Below are 17,841 nucleotides of genomic sequence, written 5' to 3'. Positions count from 1 at the left end.
AGAAGCAGACTTCAAAACGCCCAAGTTGCCTTTTGCGTTTCATAGACGCTCAAGCTGTCTTGCTTCATCAAGTCAAGACTGTGCTTCAATGCAAAAGTAGGTTGCTCGTCTGTGTTCGATGTTAATAATAAAATTTATTAGCGTAAGGCACCTTGTACAACAAAAAAGTATGTATCTTTCCAAATTTCGACCAGGGCATAAGTGCTGAAGTATAGTTTGGGTAAATTCATTCCATCTGGCGATGTCCGCCGCTGCGATGGGCAGTGTTGCTTGCGGAAAGCGCCTGTTACCGGCGGGTTTAAGTGGTCTTCAAGTTTCGGTATTTCGACGCTTTTTTTTTTTAGTTGCAGGTTTCACCATTTTTTCAAGTCGGTGCTCCACGTTTAGGCGACAGTGTACTCGAGTGCAAATTAATTTTATAGTCATGTTTATTTTAGCTTAGCTTCTTTTTAACATAAAGGTCTTGTTGCACGTTTGTATAACTGGCGGTAGAAACGAACAAAATGGTTGATTCGTATGGCGGGCTTTCAACGGCTTTTGTTCTCGATTGCCGCAAGGCGTTCATGAGCCGTCTGGGCCGGCAACCGGATGCAAGAGGCCGAGACGAGGCATACGGTCGGTTTCTGAGGGAGCTCGCGCGTCCCTTTTCACGTATAGGCATTCCAGCAGGAAGGGGATGGCGCTTGTTCTGGTCGGGCTACGTGACCCTTTGAAGAAAAGGCCAACCTATTCGAAGGCGCTAGGCCGGAGTCATAAACAAGAAGAAAAAATCAGCAACATGTGCTGCGAACGAGGAGTACCGAGCACCGTAGAGTCCCCTGTCCGGACCCATATGGGTGACAGCACCCGATAAAAAACAAAATAAATAAAGTGACACGTCCAAGCGATTTGTCTGCTTCGCATAGAATCTGTCAACAATGACAGGGAGAGTATGGCACAGTCATAGGCATCGCAAATTGGCAGCGCGTGTCATCTGCTAGGAAAGTGTTGTCTGTTAGGAAAACAAGTTGTGGGGCTCGCGCGACAGCCGCGCTGCATTTGGTACAAAATTGCTGTCCTGTCAACAGGCTTTGACGCTGAAACGTCGCACTCACATACACTCTCCTCCCAAGAGAATGCACCGCAACACAATATGGAACCCCATTTTACAGAAGACGAAAGGAGCCTGCTGACGGCACTCTTGAATGACTACAAGCATATTCTGGAATGCAAGAAAAATGATGTCGCGTCGTTGACCAAGAAGAATGAGGCATGGAAACAAATAGCAAAACAATATAATGCCAACTACAGGATTACGCGGCGCGATCACCTGCAACTGAAGAAATGCTGGAACAACCTGAAGCGAAAGCGGAAAATGTAGCTGCGAAAGAAAAGCAAGAGCGCCACAAAACTGGTAAGCGCACATGTTCTGCATGACTGGCTCATTTGGACTATTTATTATGCTCATGCGCATGTTTTGTATTTGGTGGATGAGTGCGTGACAGTCCGGCATGCCGAGCGTAAATATGGTCGTGAGCTCTAATAACTAGTGATGGCATGTGTAGTCATTGAAGATGAGAAAATCTGCTCGTAATCCGTCTTACCGCGACTGCGAGAAGCGCACCAGCATCGGGCGCAGGTGCTTCGCGATGAGCAGAGTCATCTTTCCAACTGCGTGGCACGCTGTTGACTGAGGATTGCAGACCAGATGCCCGATGACTGTTTGAAACGTGCCAGTGCCGCAAAACATCAGAGCCATCAGCAACTGCAGCATGGGAGGCACACAGGCTGTCCTCGGTTGTCCCCGCTTTCCCGGATATGCAACATAGCAAGAAGTTGTCGCACGGCGTTCTTCATGAATTTGTAGCGACGGAGGAATTGTTCGCCGTCGTATAGCTCCACCGGATTCCCTCGGTCATGTAGGGCGGGTCATGGAATTTTCAGCTAAGGATGCGCCTCTGAAAATGCTGTATCCATGGCATGGCAAGTAAACTCGAAAGCAGCTAACCTCCGCGCGACGTCCGTTCAGGAGGCTGCCATGTTGGAATAACGCACGAAGTCAGTTTCAAGCTAGCCCAGGAGCAGACTTGAAACTTGAGCGGACTTCGACCCAGTCAAGTAGGTCACAAGTCGTCCGCAAGGTCGAGTGCGATTTAAGACGCGCAGCGAAGCTGTCTTGAGACAGCCAGAAGTCAAGTTCGAGCAAAGTTAGATCTCTGCATTCAGGGGTTACATTCAGTTCATTTTCCAAGAATGCTAAATCGCTACTTTAGGCCAACAACATTTCAAGTGTGATGATCTTGTCAAATACCACTCTGCCGTTTTCTTGTTTAAGCAGATCAATGACGAGCTGTGAGTATTTTATACCAAAAGCATGTCTCATGAATAACAGTTATACAAGATTTGCATTAAAGTATAACCTAATATATATTACTTAAGCCATGCACAAACAATCATAAACACTTCGTTTGTCATTGTTTTCAATGTGGAATACATTACCTCTTGCTGTGAAGCTTTCGAAGACACATGGCTTTAAACAAAACTTAGAAATATTCTTTATGTCACATTCAAGTTGTACGTAGAGCTTTATTGTGCCTCATGTTTGAATTACTTGCTAGTACCTGTATAAATTTGTTGAATATTCTTTGTTTAGATATTTTTGTTCATGTTTGTTACGATTGCTTTTTGTTATGGGTATGTGAATGCTCAAATATCACTGGATCATATTGAATAGTGAATGTTTAAGTAATTTGTTTGCAAGTAGAATATCTACTATTCAATTTTTTCTAATCTTCGGTGTAAAGACCCGCACAGTACTGCACAATGCTTGCGCCGTGGAGCCCCTCATGCTCGATGCTGTGCAAGTGAGTGCTGCACTTCGCTGTTTTCAGCCCAAAAAGAGCGCCGAGCGTACCATGAACAGGCCACCCGCCGCCCTGGTTACATGGTTGAGGACTTTGGCTCTGTAAACGTTCCCCAACATCGGCCCAACGTGAGGATCACACACAGTGACTGAACACCGCAATCCGCAGAACAGCACCTCTGTCAGTACAGGGTTCATCTAGATTGACAGGACCGAACAAAATAAGGCGACGGGGACAGAGGGAATGGCAATAAAAGCTTCAAATATTTCTGAAAGTTTGAAACCATGGGCATGGATCGGACCGATTAGATGCCAGAAGGCACGCAGATCATGTTGGATACATGGTAATGAAACAGCTGTCAGTTTAACCCGTATGCGTTATCTCAGGACCGATCACTGATGAACCGCCCATGCAAACATATAGTCGCAAGCATTCTGCAATGGTTTGCAGCCCGGGACCACATTGGCTAGTGGTGAATTTTCATCACGGCCACACTGCTTAGGCCATTAGGCCTAATCTGCACTGCTTCGTCAAGCGTCAGTGACTAAGGTTACATGCCACGGCCTTGCCATTAAGCGTCGCCCCCCTGTGAACTCTCGTTACACTCTAATGAAAAATCAGCACAGATCTATTTGCAGTAGCTGTGTGACACTCGGAAAGCCGACAAACCACCTTGCAAACAAAAGTGATTGTATGGGATGGTAACAAAGTTGTTCACGGATGGCTGCTATCTTTGCGAGACATTGTATGGCGGCCTCTCGTTCCTGACACCGTTCATAGATGCACATTGGTCTCTTTTTGTAACTTAAAGTAACCCATCATAACATTTCCTTTCGATTTACATGCGCAAATGTGTTATTTGACTAGTAGGCTGCCCGCCCAGTTGCATACATTGCACGGATGGCAGATAGAGAAGGGTGGGAGCGAGGGGGGGAGAGCGTCGCATGATCCTGTGACAGCAATCGACCCGCACAGCATGAACGATGGCTACGCATAGAGCGGTGACCGAGTCACGTGATGCGTGGTCCATGCTTTCGTCTGTCGTGCAGATTGGCCTTGCAGTAACCCACCGATTTTAAAGATGGTAATGCACGAATACTTGAATACTTTGTTAAGCGCAAAAAGACACAAGAAAGACGACAGGACAAGGCGTCTTTCTTGTGTCTGTCTTTTTGCGCTTAACAAAGTATTCATGGATTCGCACCAACTAGCCCGCCAACGCATTGTGATGGTAATGCACCTTCTGTATTTTGAAGAAAAAATAGAAAGCAAAACTTTCTATGCAATAAAAGATAGCCGTAAAACACAGGTCCACTATGTATTAAACTGAGAACCTCATTTGGTGTTCAGTACAACATAACTAACAGAAGAACAACATAACATTACTAATTATTCAGCTTCGGAAGGAGAAAAGCACTTAATTCTGATTCTATTCAACAGACATTCTATTGAGGGAAAAAATATTTTCCAGACCTTCATATACTAGAGTCGAGCTGTAATCAGTGATGACATATACCAATTTGTAACTCCCTTTAATATGAGTAGACCATCCTGTATATCTTGATTTCTGTGTACCTGAGTTGCTAATAGTTTCCTACATTTTTGTTATGCAATGCTAGGAGACTCCCGAGCATGTGCAGCAGCATGTTTTCTTGCCCAAAATTTGTAAGCGTTACACTTTGTGATAAACTTTCGTGAATTCGATATTCTATTTGATATTTGGCTTTATTTTTTATTCGATGTTCGATTTGAAATCTACCATTCGGTATTCACACACCACCACTTTTTGTGCCTTTTTGCCTAACAAATTCCACGTTACCGAGGTTTTGTACTGCTCAGCAGATAGTGCCTTCACTTACTGTATAGACTCGTGTAAGGCCCACACTTTTTTTTTTCGAACAATTTCGATTTGGTCCCTTACAAGGGACCGAACCTTTTTGTCAAAATGGTGCTGGCGCAGCCTTGACTTGTGCACACCCCGGATCCCGGATGTATCTTTGCATCGGAGGTCAACGCACAGCTCTCGCCATCTAGTGGCGCCGTGCAGAAGTACACAGCAAGCGAAAATTCACCGATATGCACACGCAGCATTAAGGCACCAAAAACATGATTGGTTCTCCAGTGAATTTTTTTTCTCCAAATTTTGGGCTGTCAAGTTGGATGTGCGGCCCTTTCAAGGGTGCAGCCCTTAGACGAGTCTATATGGTATTTAGTGCATGCTTCTCAGCGTATTTTATTAAATCTACTTTTTTTTTCATAGCCAAATTTTATATTCACCCACTTTGCTGTGTTTCTGTTCTGCTCACCGTAGAATACCTTTCCTTATTAAGTGTATGCATTTATGCCGTGTAACTGCTTTACTTAATTTTTTTATTTGAGTTATGTTTAACAGGAGGTAGCAGTACAGTTGTTGAATAAGGGATATCCTTTTGTATGTTTACATTTCAAGAGAAAAATTAACGCCCTTCTTCTTCAAAGCCAAAGCTGTTGCACCTGTCTTAGACATGAAAGAAGTAGTAAAAATTTGGAGGACGCTTCAGCTTCGCCTTTAAGAATGGAATGTGATAGCATTCAAAGATTCCTGACTGCTTCTCATGCTTCCCGGCAACTACAGCATATATAACTGTAATGCTTACCGGGAAACGCTCGCAGCGAATGCTATGCACGAAGGCAGGCTTTCTGGTAGAAACGCAGCTGCGGCAGTGGCATGTGCCATATTGAAGTCTTTCAAGGAAGTGGGCACGCTGCTCCGTGAACTCTGAGATATTTATGTGCCAGCGTGTGCAAATGGCGGGCGCCATCTCCTCTCTGTGCATTGTAGAAATGCTGGAAAAGGGGTTTGTTTGAGTTTTTGCATAAGAGAATTATGTTTTCTCGTATATTCAAATTGCAGTTCAAGAGGTACCATGTGTGTAGGTTGTGTGTAAGTTGTAGTTTACTATTAACACTATCGTGTTAAAAAGGGAACATTCCTGGAGCTTTAGCCCTGTTCTTTGTGTGTGCTAACAGTATTTTTTTTTTTTTAATCACTTGAGTGGTGTCTTGCTGTTTTGAAGGGTTCATGTTGGTTTCATGAAAGCTCATGAAATGTGAGGTCTTTGGGATGCTATTATAACTGCTAGCAATCCCAGAAAATTTTCATTATGAACTGAACCGTTGCAAACACATCGCACTGTTTAGAACTAATGGGATCTTTTCATTTTCAGAGTTGGAGATTATTATGTGGCTCAGATGGTCATGATCTAATCCTTTAAAGGGACACTAAAGAGAAAAATTATTTCACTTGTAATGGTAAATTACCCTTCTACAGTACCAAAAACAGCACTGTTGCCGTGAAAGGAGCCTTGGTGTGCCAGAAAAGGCAAGAAAAGGAAGGACTGGTGGCGATGATGCCTTCTTGACGTTTCCGCACCAGTTCGCCATGACGTTATGGATATTGACAGCATCTGTTAGGGCCTAGTTGATTGTTTATCAGTAAAAATGGTCTATATTATGTTTTAAAGGTGCCATAGATTCAACGTGGCAAGTTTCGGTAACTTTTACTGACCCAGTATGGTCCAAATATGAAAAAATGCTTTGAAAATCATGGCGTCACACTGATGTACCAGCACCGTATGGTGGTTTCAGTGCGAAATGAAAAACAAAAATGGGACCTTGACTTTCATTTCTCTTCTAATAACCAACCTGTTGGTGAAATTAAATGAAAATAAAGTTTTCAAAAAATAATGTATTAGTCTAGACTGATTTAGTGCTTCTCTTTAGTGCCCCTGTAACTCTTTCAAAGTCATTTTTCTGCTTCTCCTCGCCCTGAATGCGACCCCCGTGGTCCATGTCTTTTTATTTGGATATTCAGCATCTATGGTTAGTTCTTCAGTGTATCAATACACTGTAATAAGTGTTTTTTTTATATAAATAGTAAAATTAACTCATTTCCTTTGAAATAGTTGTGAAGAGCAAGCACAAGTCCGGCACTCATCCTGAAATTGTTAATTATTGAACACATATAATTGTGGCCATGAGACCCATTTTAAAACAATGGTAGTGGGTTAAAATGATGAAGACAAATACAAAACATAGGAAGGATTCATCATCATCAACCTTTTTTAAGTCCACTGCAGGACGAAGGCTTCTCCCTCTGATCTCCATTACCCCTGTTCTACGCCAACCGATTGCACCTACAAATTCCTAATTTCATCACCCCACCTAGTCTTTGCCGTCCTCAACTACGTTTCACTTCTCTTAGCACCCATTCTGCAACCCTAACAGTCCACCAGTTATCTAACCTACGCATTACATGACCTGCCCAGCTCCATTTCTTTCTCTTAATATCGCTTAGAATATTGGCTATGCCCGTTGCCTCTCTGACCCAAACTGCTCTCTTCCTGTCTCTTAACATTACACCTATCAATGCTTGTTTCATCACTCCTTATGTGCCCCTTAACTTGTTTTTGAGCTTCTTTGTCAGTCTCCAAGTTTCTGTCCCATGTGTTAGCACCGGTAGAATGCATTGATTGTACACCTTTCTTTTTAGTGATAATGGTAAGTTTCCAGTAAGGATCTCAGTATGTCTGCTGTATGCGCCCCAACCCAATTTTATTCTTCTGTAAATTTCCTTCTCATGATCAGGGTCCCCTGTGAGTAATTGGCCTAGGTAAACATACTCCTTCACAGAGGCTGACTCTACAGAGAGACTAAAGGCTGACTAGAGATCCTGAACTCTTGTTCCCTTGTATGGCTATTCATAATTATCTTAGTCTTCTGCATATTAATCTTCAACCCCACTCTTACACTCTCTCTCTGTTATGGTCCCCAATAATTTGTTGTAACTCATCTGGAGTATTGCTGAATAGAACAATGTCATCGGCAAACCGAAGGCTGCTGAGATATTCGCCGTCGATCCTTACTCCTAAGCCTTCCCAGTGTAACAGCTTGAATACTTCTTCCTAGCATGCAGTGAAGAACATTAGAGAGATTGTGTCTCCTTGCTTGACTCCTTTCTTTATAGGTATCTTTCTACTTCTGGTAGAGGCGTCAGCCTCTTGCCGGCGGTTGGTGGGAACCACTTTATGTTCTTGTGGAGAATCAAGGTAGCTGTGGAATCTCTGTAGATATTTACGTAAGCGGTCTGTACTCCTTGAATACGTAATACCTCTATGACTGCTTGTATCTCTACTGAATCAAATGCCTTTTTGTAATCTAAGAAAGCTATATAGATAGGCTGATTGGACTCTGCGGATTTCTCGATTACCTGATTAATGACATGGATGGGATCCATTGTAGAGTATCCCTTCCTGAAGCCAGCCTGTTCCCTTGGTTGACTAAAGTCCAGTGTTGCCCTTATTCTATTTAAAATTATCTTGGTGAATACTTTATATAGTACTGGGAGTAAGCTAATGGGCCTATAATTTTTCAATTCTTTAATGTCTCCCAATTTGTGGATTAGTATAATGTTGGAATTCTTCCAGTTCTCTGGGGCCCTTGAAGTTATGAGACATTTCGTATAAAGGACCACCAGCTTTTCAAACATGATGTCTCCTCCATCTTTGATTAAATTGACTGTTATTCTATCTTCACCTGCCACATTTCCTTGTTTCATGGCTTCTAAGGCACTTCTAACTTCATCGCATGTTATAGAAGGAGCCTCTGTAACCTGTTCATTACTACTTTCAAAGGAGGTGTCCTGGCTGCTCTGAGTATTGTACAGGACAGTATAGAATTCTTCCGTTGCTTTTACTATATCTAAAATTGCTGATGATATTGCCCTGCTTGTCTTTCAGTGCATACATCTTGGTTTGTCCTATGCCAAGTTTTCTTCTCAGTGATTTCATGCAGCATCCATTAATTACTACTTTCTCAGTCTTCCTTGCATTATAATTTTGAATATCCTCTATTTTCTCCTTATTTATCAGTTTTGACAATTCCGCGAATTCCATCTGATCTCTCAAGTTGGACTGTTTCATTCTTTGTCATTTCTTTATTAGGTCCTATGTTGTTTGGGGGAGCTTACCTGCTTGTTGCCTTGGTCCGTTGCCTCCCAGTTCAGGTGCTGCTTTTAAAAGCAGCCTAGTCGCAGTTTCATTTATTACTTCTATGTCATCTACATCTCACTGTTCTAAGGCTGCATATTTGTTTGCAAGTACTAGCCTGGATTGGTCCACTTCTTGACCAATTTTACTATTCCTTTCTTCAAATTCAGGTGAATCCTAGAGCTCACTGATCTATGATCATTGCACTTTACCCTACCTATCACTTCTACATCCTGCACTATGCTGGGATCGGCAGAAAGTGTGAAATCAATTTCATTTCTTGTTTCACCATTAGGGCTTTTCCAGGTCCACTTTCTGTTGCTACGCATCTTGAAAAATGTGTTCATTATTCTCAGCTTATTCCTTTCTGCGAATTCTACCAGCACCTATCCTCTAGTGTTCCTAGAATCGACGCCATAGTTGCTAATTACTTGTTCACCAGCCTGATTTTTCCCCACTTTTGCATTGAAGTTGCCTATTACTACAGAATACTGAGTTTGCACTTTTCTCATCGCTAATTCAACATCTTCACAAAACTTATCTACTTTATCATCATTGTGACTGGATCTTGGAGCGTAGGCTTGTACCGCCTTTCATCTATACCTCTTATTAAGTTATATTATGACTACTGCTACCCTCTCATTAATGCTGTAGAATCCGTCAATGTTGCCCACTACGTCCTTATGTATTAAGAATCTTACCCCTTATAACTTCTTATTGGGGAGTCCTCTATAGGAGAGGACGGGGCTGTTAGTCAGCACTGTATAAGCCTCACCAGTTTTCTAACCTCACTAAGGCGAAAGATATCAATCAATCAATCAATCAATCAATATTTATTTTTGACAAAACAAATACAAGATGGGTATAAGTACACATTCGGAGTACACATATAGTTGTATCCCAAATAATGCCTGATAGTTCCTCAAAGAGTCCTGCTAAGTTTGCCTCACTCGAAAGAGTTTGGGTGTTAAAAGTTTCAAGGGTCAGTTTCCATTCACATTATTCAAAAAGGGTGTCCTTTGCCACCATTGCTACCATCCAGACAATGGGAAGGAGTTGCTGTCACTGAATGTTGTGCTGAACTACCTTCTAACCAAGAATGTGCCCCTGGTGTCAGCTGAGGAGCTTCCCCACCTCTATGAGACGTCCCAAAGCAAGTGGCAGGCATATGCTGACCAGGTACCATTTACCTTTGGGAATTCTGTGGGTGAAGGGCTGTATTTTCAGCAGAGGACTAGTTAATATCATGAATGCTTCAAAAAAAAAAAATAATAAGAGCTTATAACTATGTCATAACTTGTGCATTCCATTTCAACATGCATTAAGTGAGAAATCACGATGAAAATTATTACCTGTATGCCTTCTTTCTGTCAGTTGTTTGGCATTTCAAACTACGAACTGTATCTTGAAATGCATACACATCTTTTGGAATAGTCACCTTTATGTGTGCGCAAAAATAAAATAAACCATTTTGTTCTCTAGCCACACCAGGCGCAGGTGTTGCTGATTAAGGGGTTAGTTCTGTAAGAGTCAATAGAGTATTGTGAAGGCAGAATTCAGATTAAGAATTACTGCATGACCAAGCAGTCAGCTGTGAGCCCAATATGGACATGTGGCCCACAGTTTGTCTACTCCTTGTGTATATGGAGTAGTGTGGTGCCAACACTTGTTCACAAACAGGGTCTGAAAGGCTGCTCTATCTAATATGCTGTTAGACAAAGCAAGTCCAAATGTGAGCCAGGCGTATTCAAGCTGCTAAGATATAAATATGGTTCTGCATTTTCTAATTAATTTAATAAAAACCGAATAAACACTTGCCAATAAAAATTGATGATTTGGATTTGTTGAAAAATCTATGTATTTTGGGGTCCTTGATTGCGATCATGTGACCATGCCCTGACTAAATTTGCCGAAAAGGTGGGAGTGGGAAAAGCGTTCCTCGTGGCAGCAACTTTCTCAAAGAACCTGCTTGTCAATCTGAATTTCCTAAAGAAAAATTTTAATAAGTTCCTCTTAATAAATGAAGAACTAGAAGCTGACTCTACTTTTTGCATGATGTGTACCATCTCCTCACCATGAGTCTTCAGGCACTGCTAAGTTGATGAAATGACGTACCTGCGACAGCTTTTGCATGGACGTCGACTGTATGCTTGACATTGTATATGAGAGGCTGTGTGAGGTCATTCATAGCTTATAAGCATACCATGCTGCTGTTACAGAAAAGGGGAGTTATGCCATGAAGCAAAACATTCTTAACAATTTATAGTAAAACTATGAGTCATATTCTCATACTATACTCAGATCGTGAACCCAAACACGAAGATGGAACTGCCAGCAGTGTTCGACACATATGAGCAGTTGTTTTCTGCCGTTTTACCATGGGCAGGTTGGTAACCTTCCTCGCAAGACAGTTGTCAGTATATCAGGCATATGCTGTTGAAGAAATTGTTGAGCACCTCGTTTTCTGAAGGATGCACACCAAAGATTGGCCCATCCTTTCACATACTGGGCTAGGTCTTCTACCTAGCCCAGTATGTGAAAGAATGCAGAATGTTCGCACTGAATTTCACACAAGTTCGCACAGAACATTCGTACCCAGTGTGAACGTTCGGACCCAGCATTGGTAAATACATTGAGTAAATTGTAACAACGATAAACCATTCTGCCAGGCCACGAAGCCAAGACTTTCTCAATGGGGGCTAGGTGTCTGTATGGCTAGCCACTTCAGCTAAATCAAAATGCTGCAAAACAAAGTAGTAAAGGGAGGGACCAAGTGTTGTGAACAAGCACATATGCCTGTATAAATGCCTTTACGAACGCCTGTACGTGCTTCTTGCAGGTTAAGGGCATGATTGTTGTGAATCCCGGAATGAAGCCATGTGCTCTTCGCGTGGATCAGCTGGATCGAGAGTTGTGCAATGAAGAAGGCACTGTGTTTCCAGAGATCGTGCACTTTGGCATCCGACCACCACAGCTCAGTTATGCTGGGAATCCCATGTAGGTACTCATTCTTATGGCAAATGAACACATAACTGTAAAGACAGTAATATTGACACATGTACTTGCTTATCTTTTTTCTGTTGACCGCTTTTCACTGGTTAACAAATGTTAAATGTTATCGCTCGGCGCAGGACGTGCCTCCATGTATCAGAAATCTCATTTCTTTTAGCTGATTCTACCCATTGTGTGTGGTGTCGTCGAACCTATTGTAATCAGATTACATGCACGACATGAATAATGTTGTACATTCTAGAACTATTACCTTGGTACGTTCAATGAGTCAAATATAAATTGCCAATACGTCTGAGCTGCAGACCAGATTTCAATGACCGACGAGTGTGCTTGCCACTATCATGTACTGAGTTTTACTTGTTTGCTGTGCGTAGGTTCGGCCAATGAACAGTTAGTTTCATGACTTGCGTTTTGCCCCTGTGGTTGTTCACCGTCACTACAACATGACACTACACATGTCACATGTGTAATGACATGTCACATGTAACATGACACATGTTCACTAATCTTTCAATGTGTTGCTGTTTTACTTTCAGTAGGAAATATTGCATAATTCAAGTTCTTTTTTAGAAGTGCAAATTTAATATCTTGTGATTTAGGCTTTTTACATATCTCAGAGGTTTAGGCAATAATTATGTGACATAGCCTGCTCTGACTGCACATATGTTATAAAACATATTCATGTTGCATTTGAAGCAAGGAAGTAAAAATGAGACAGCATCAAGGCATTACCCCATGACATTCAGGGGTTGTGGCATAGCACGGAACTTTTTTAATATTTTGATTGTACTACAGTTTCCATCATGTAGCATTCATAGCTGCCTTACTTTAGCTATGGACACTATTACTGCTACTACTGGAATGCTATTGCTGGTTTATCATTTGTACTTAAGGTGAAAATAATTTTGCTACTTCATACTTATCACACTTCTAGCTCTGACAGCCAAAGTGACATTTCTTAAGGTATCATGAGAAGCCAACAAAGACACCAAGGACAACATAAGGGAAATTAATTGTACTTACTAATTGAATTAAATAATAAATTAATGGCAATGAAAGTGGATGAAAAAACAACTTGCCGCAGGTGGCGAACAATCCCACGTCTTCGCATTACACGTGCGATGCTCTAACCAATTGAGTTATTGCTGTGCTGTTTCCCCATCCATCTGCTTGGGTGTTTATGTGTTACTACTAGAACTAACCTTGGGAGTGTTAGCCAGCACCACCACTCGCAAACCTTGGTGGCGGATGCCTTTCTGCTGGAGGCGTCACGAGTACGTGATCTTTCTGGGTGAGGGCAGCTGTCAATAAACCCGCACATGCTACCTGAAGGCTTCAGTATTGCCGTATTTGAGGCCCTCGTTATGTAAGAATGGGAAGAAAAGGGGTTAGCCGAGGGGCCCGATTTTTATTAATTGTATAATGAGAAGCCAACAAAGACACCAAGGACAACATAGGGGAAATTATTTGTACTTACTAATTGAATTAAAGAAATGATAAATGAATGGTAATGAAAGTGGATGAAAAGACAACTTGCCGCAAGTGGGGAACGATCTCACATACTCGTGATGCCTGCGGCAGAAAGGATGTTCCACATCCGCCGCCAAGGTTTGTGAGTGGTAGCACTGGCTAATACTTCCAAAATTAGTTCTAGTAGTAACATATAAATACTCAAGAAAGTGGATGGGGAAACGGCGCCGCAGTAGTTCAATTGGTTAGAGCATCGCACGTGTAATGCAAAGACATAGGATCGTTCCCCACCTGCGGCAAGTTGTTTTTTCATTCACTTTCATTGCCATTAAATTATCATTTAATTCAATTAGTAAGTATAATTAATTTCCCCTTTGTTTTCCTTGGTGTCTTTGTTGGCTTCTCATGATATGATTAATCAAAATCGAGCCCCTCGGTTAAACCCCTTTCTTCCCATTTTTTACGGTAGATTTCTTGGTTCAAGTGATCACACACCACATAGGGATGATAAAAATGTTGATTCTGAGCTGTGTATAGTGCAGCTAGGAACAGAAAACAGCATAAAAGATTTCTTGGGCTAGCATGCTTTGTTTGTTTCTTTTTATTGTGCCAATGTGCTCAAATGTAGTGGTAAATCACTGTGGTTGTACATCATGATGCACCATTACAGCACCCACAGTCAGTGTAACGGTTCGTAACTAGTGCTTAAGCGAACTTGAAGCACCTTAACTGGGCCTGCTGAGTGGCAACTGAAACTGAATGTGGAAACTTCAACTGGCCTGGGGATCACCGAGAGTTCATGACCTACAGCATGTAGCTGCAGCTGCACTCCAGCCAACCAAGTAACCCAGCCACCAACCAGCCAGGCTTCCAACTGCTGCTCGTGCCAGCACACCCATTCACGCCGCTGAATAAAAGAGACGAGTTTGGGTGTTGAGCCAACCATACAAATATGGGTCCGCATTCAGCATTGTACCTTGCTCCCTGCACCATACTACTGCTAGGCTATAGTTTCACAACCCTTCCAAGCTGGGGTCCATGGAGCCTGGGCTCTGTGATCAAAGAGCCTGATGAAGCCTGGGCTGGCCATGCTGATGACATTACAAGTGTGCCATCCCTTCTGCAGCTGTTGCAATCAGCCTTGGGTGCTCAATTCAGGTGATGGTGACAAGGAGGCATGTTCTGGTGAAAGTGTGGCTGCAAACACCTTGGCAGCACCCACAGTATGCGGAAGCTTCAACAATGAGCAGGTCAATTATGGTGAGACCGTTGTAACATTGCACCACTTAAGTTGAAGTGACGTTGTCTTATGGCTCAGGGATGTGGTAATTATGGAATTTAATCTCCTGCACGTGCCACAGAAGCAAAGAAAACAGACGCCTTCCTCCTTTCTTTCAATGTATAGAGCCAGGCAGTGCCCCCACTGGCAGTGCAACCCTCTGGTGAATTGGTTGCAAACATAGACTGTCCCGAGGCCACACAGCCCCATACCAATTGGACTAAGCAAAAGCATGAAAAGCGGTACAACCCACCAAGTGCTGGGGTAGAAGTCTGACAGCTATGATGAAGAAAGGACCCCAGGAAAATGTCTTGCTCCTACTTTGTCGTTCCCTACCTTTGTTGATCGTACGGTCCTGGCAAACGCCTCGGCCGCTACAAGTCTGCATACCAGAGACCTCTGGCTTGTGACGTACGGTGTTAGTAAAAGTGTGTTATTGTGTTTGCTGCTTGCCATTGTACCACCAAGTTGAATGCAGTTTTCTACAGCCACCTGAGCATGTGAGATATGAGTGGACTGTAATGTAAGCGACACTTTGCTAAAATTGTCTGTTGTTTGCTGAGCAGGATAGCTTGGGCTTTGTATGGTCCACGAGCTGTGCTCGGGACAAGGAGAAGGAGTCGTTCTGTGCTAACAGTGAGGCAGGGTGGCTCAAACTGCGCTTGGAGCAGAGACAAGGCAGCCAATGAGCTTGCGCCTCAGCAGTGCAAGGTGGCTCTGACGCTGTGCCTTTGTTTGCTCAAGGCACTCGGGTCAGGGAGATGCGAGCAAGTGAGTTAATGCTACCAGTAGTGTGTGGTGGCTGTGCTCAGTGCAGGGAAAGCCACACAAACGAACCAGCACCAGCAGAGCAGGGGGGCTCGGATGCGGCCCACAGCACAGAGAACAACGTTCAGGACAACAATACGCCAGCGAGCATACTCGCACCAACAGTGCTGATGCGGCAGGGGAACACTGGCTGTACTCAGGGCAGAGGGATGCCCGTGAATGAACATGCAGCTGTGGCAGGGTGCAGTGACTCTGACACAGCACATAGCACAATGAATGATGCTCAGGAGAAAGCCAAGTCAGCAAGCATGTTATAATAACCCAACAGCAAAGCAGGGTGGCTCTGATGAGCCCCGTTGGGCACTCAACTGTGCTCAGGACATGGAAGACCAGTGAGTGAAGATGTGTCGGGGGGCTAGAAGGCACCTGCTCCACATGCATCTCAAATGGATGAAAGAACCCATAACCAGCGTGGCTCGAACTAGGGCACACATCTGTACAGTCAACATCACAAAACCATGCTCTAATGAAAGGATCGCTCCCGGTGGCCATAAGCAGAGGGTTGCTAAGGCCAATGTACCTCGTGCTCTCAATACTATCTGTGTCGTAGGACAATAAAGACAATAAGCCAGGGGGTCTAGCAGGAACAAAGGCCATCATTGGGCCTGCTCTGCTGTCATGCCGAAAATTGGTTTTCGTGAGGCTTTCTCATCAAGCAAGTCAGGCAAGGGCACAATGCTCCTCCACTCTGAAGCACACAGAAGATGCCACAGTGGAGCTTACCAACTTTCGAACATGGTGCAGTGAATACTTCAGAATGAAATCACTACAAATGTGGGTTTATTAACTCAAGATACATCACAGTGCGACAGTCACAGCTTGTGGGGCCCAAATAGCCTCTGTGCTAGGCTAACTGGGTAGCAGTCCACCGAGCGCAAGAAGTAATTGGAGCTAAGGTCCCATGTAACAACTCGTGGAAGGCCTGTGAAGCATCTGCCATGTGAGACAGGTGCCACAGTGTCTCAGAAGTTCAGAGCTTGAGAGTGAGTATGCCCAGGAAAGAACTTTCAAGGGTTGACCAATTGAGGTGCATCCCGGTGACATGTCCTTGCATGCGACTCAATTCCAGGAAGAAGTAGCATGGCTTCCATGTAAATGTAACTATGCAGGGTGTCTACCAACAGGGAAAACAGGAAAAACCGGGAATTCTCAGGGATTTTGAGTAGTCTGGAAAAAGTCAGGGAAAACTCAGGGAATTTGTGCCTCTATCAGGGAAAATTAGCTGTGATTTTATTGAAAGGGTCGCAAGTCGCGGTATTGCTAGCTCGAGTAACAGACAGGAATCGTAATGAATTGTGTTTGATGGCTTGTCGTCTTCTGGAGGAGTTGCCCGTGCACAGTCGATGACCGACTTTCCGGTTTCCCGATAATTTGGATGTCTTCGTGGCACCGCCACGTACGCTGTAGAGTCAATGTATATTGTACATTGTACATTGTATTGTATATTGTATTGCATTGTAGAGTCAATGCAGGTGTTCCTGATCCAGACCAAAATAAACATTAAAGCAATGAAACGCAACACTGAGGTGTTGTGCGCGAGCTGAGAGTATTGTTGAATTCCAATGGCGGAGTCGGAGCAAGTTTTTCTGCTCGTTTCGGAGCAAGTTTGTTCCAATGACAGAGTGAGGGCGGGAGTAAGGTGTTCCAATGAGAGAGTCGGAGTGGATTCAGAGCGGGAGTCACTCCGTGGAGCAGAAAAAGATGCTCCGCCAAAATCGGCGGAGTGGACCGGAACTCTGCGTGACGTATTTCCTTTACCACATTTGTCTGCTGGGAGGCGCCACCGGTCACGACTCGCGAGGAAGCAAAAGCTGCTGCACGCTTGCCAAGATATCCATTCCGCACTTTTGAAACAACAACAGGTGAACAGCGCTGAAGAGACAAGTGACTGGTGCGGTGGTGCTGGGAGCAAACAGCGGAAGAAAATGACAACACGCGAGGCATCCTGGGTAACTTGGAGATAGAAGTTCCGCTTCCGCCTTGCTCCGGCAGCGCAGGTTGTGTTCCACTCGCGGATTTAGAGGCGTTGCTCTACGCCAGTGTCGAGTGTTCGCTCGCGGAGTCCGTCGGCTGCTCCAACTCCGCCATTGGAATTCAACATATGTCAGGACAGTTGAGGTCGACACACCAGCGATTAAGAGAGAATCCCACTTCTGACAAAGTTCGGACCTTATACCAACGAGCTTGCTACCAGTTGATAGAGATAGCTCATGTTCGAAAATATTTTCTTCTGTATGCATCTCCTTTTTATTTGTATTTGAGAATGTCCGACTCAATTTGCAATTTTTTTCGAAGATATTTTATTTGCTGAGCATTTAACTAACCTCTCCCTTTTATTCTCTTGTTGAATAACATGAACACTCCTCTTTAGTATTCAAATTGG

The 17,841-nt window shown here is 43.6% G+C and overlaps 1 protein-coding gene across 3 annotated transcripts in view; it reads left to right on the top strand.

Annotated features, from left to right (window-relative positions):
• drosha (ribonuclease 3 drosha) overlaps positions 1 to 17,841 on the top strand; it is a 238,139-nt gene that overhangs the window by 53,518 nt on the left and 166,780 nt on the right. For all 3 annotated transcript variants that reach the window (XM_075696237.1, XM_075696246.1, XM_075696229.1), the window contains exons 12-13: positions 9,912 to 10,048; positions 11,709 to 11,866. In XM_075696237.1, the coding sequence (XP_075552352.1) occupies positions 9,912 to 10,048; positions 11,709 to 11,866 (295 nt within the window). The remainder of the gene's footprint in view (positions 1 to 9,911; positions 10,049 to 11,708; positions 11,867 to 17,841) is intronic.

Source organism: Dermacentor variabilis, chromosome 1 (genome assembly GCF_050947875.1).
Source record: "Dermacentor variabilis isolate Ectoservices chromosome 1, ASM5094787v1, whole genome shotgun sequence".
NCBI classification, from domain to species: Eukaryota; Metazoa; Arthropoda; class Arachnida; order Ixodida; family Ixodidae; genus Dermacentor; species Dermacentor variabilis.
This window is presented reverse-complemented; position numbering and strand designations above follow the sequence as displayed.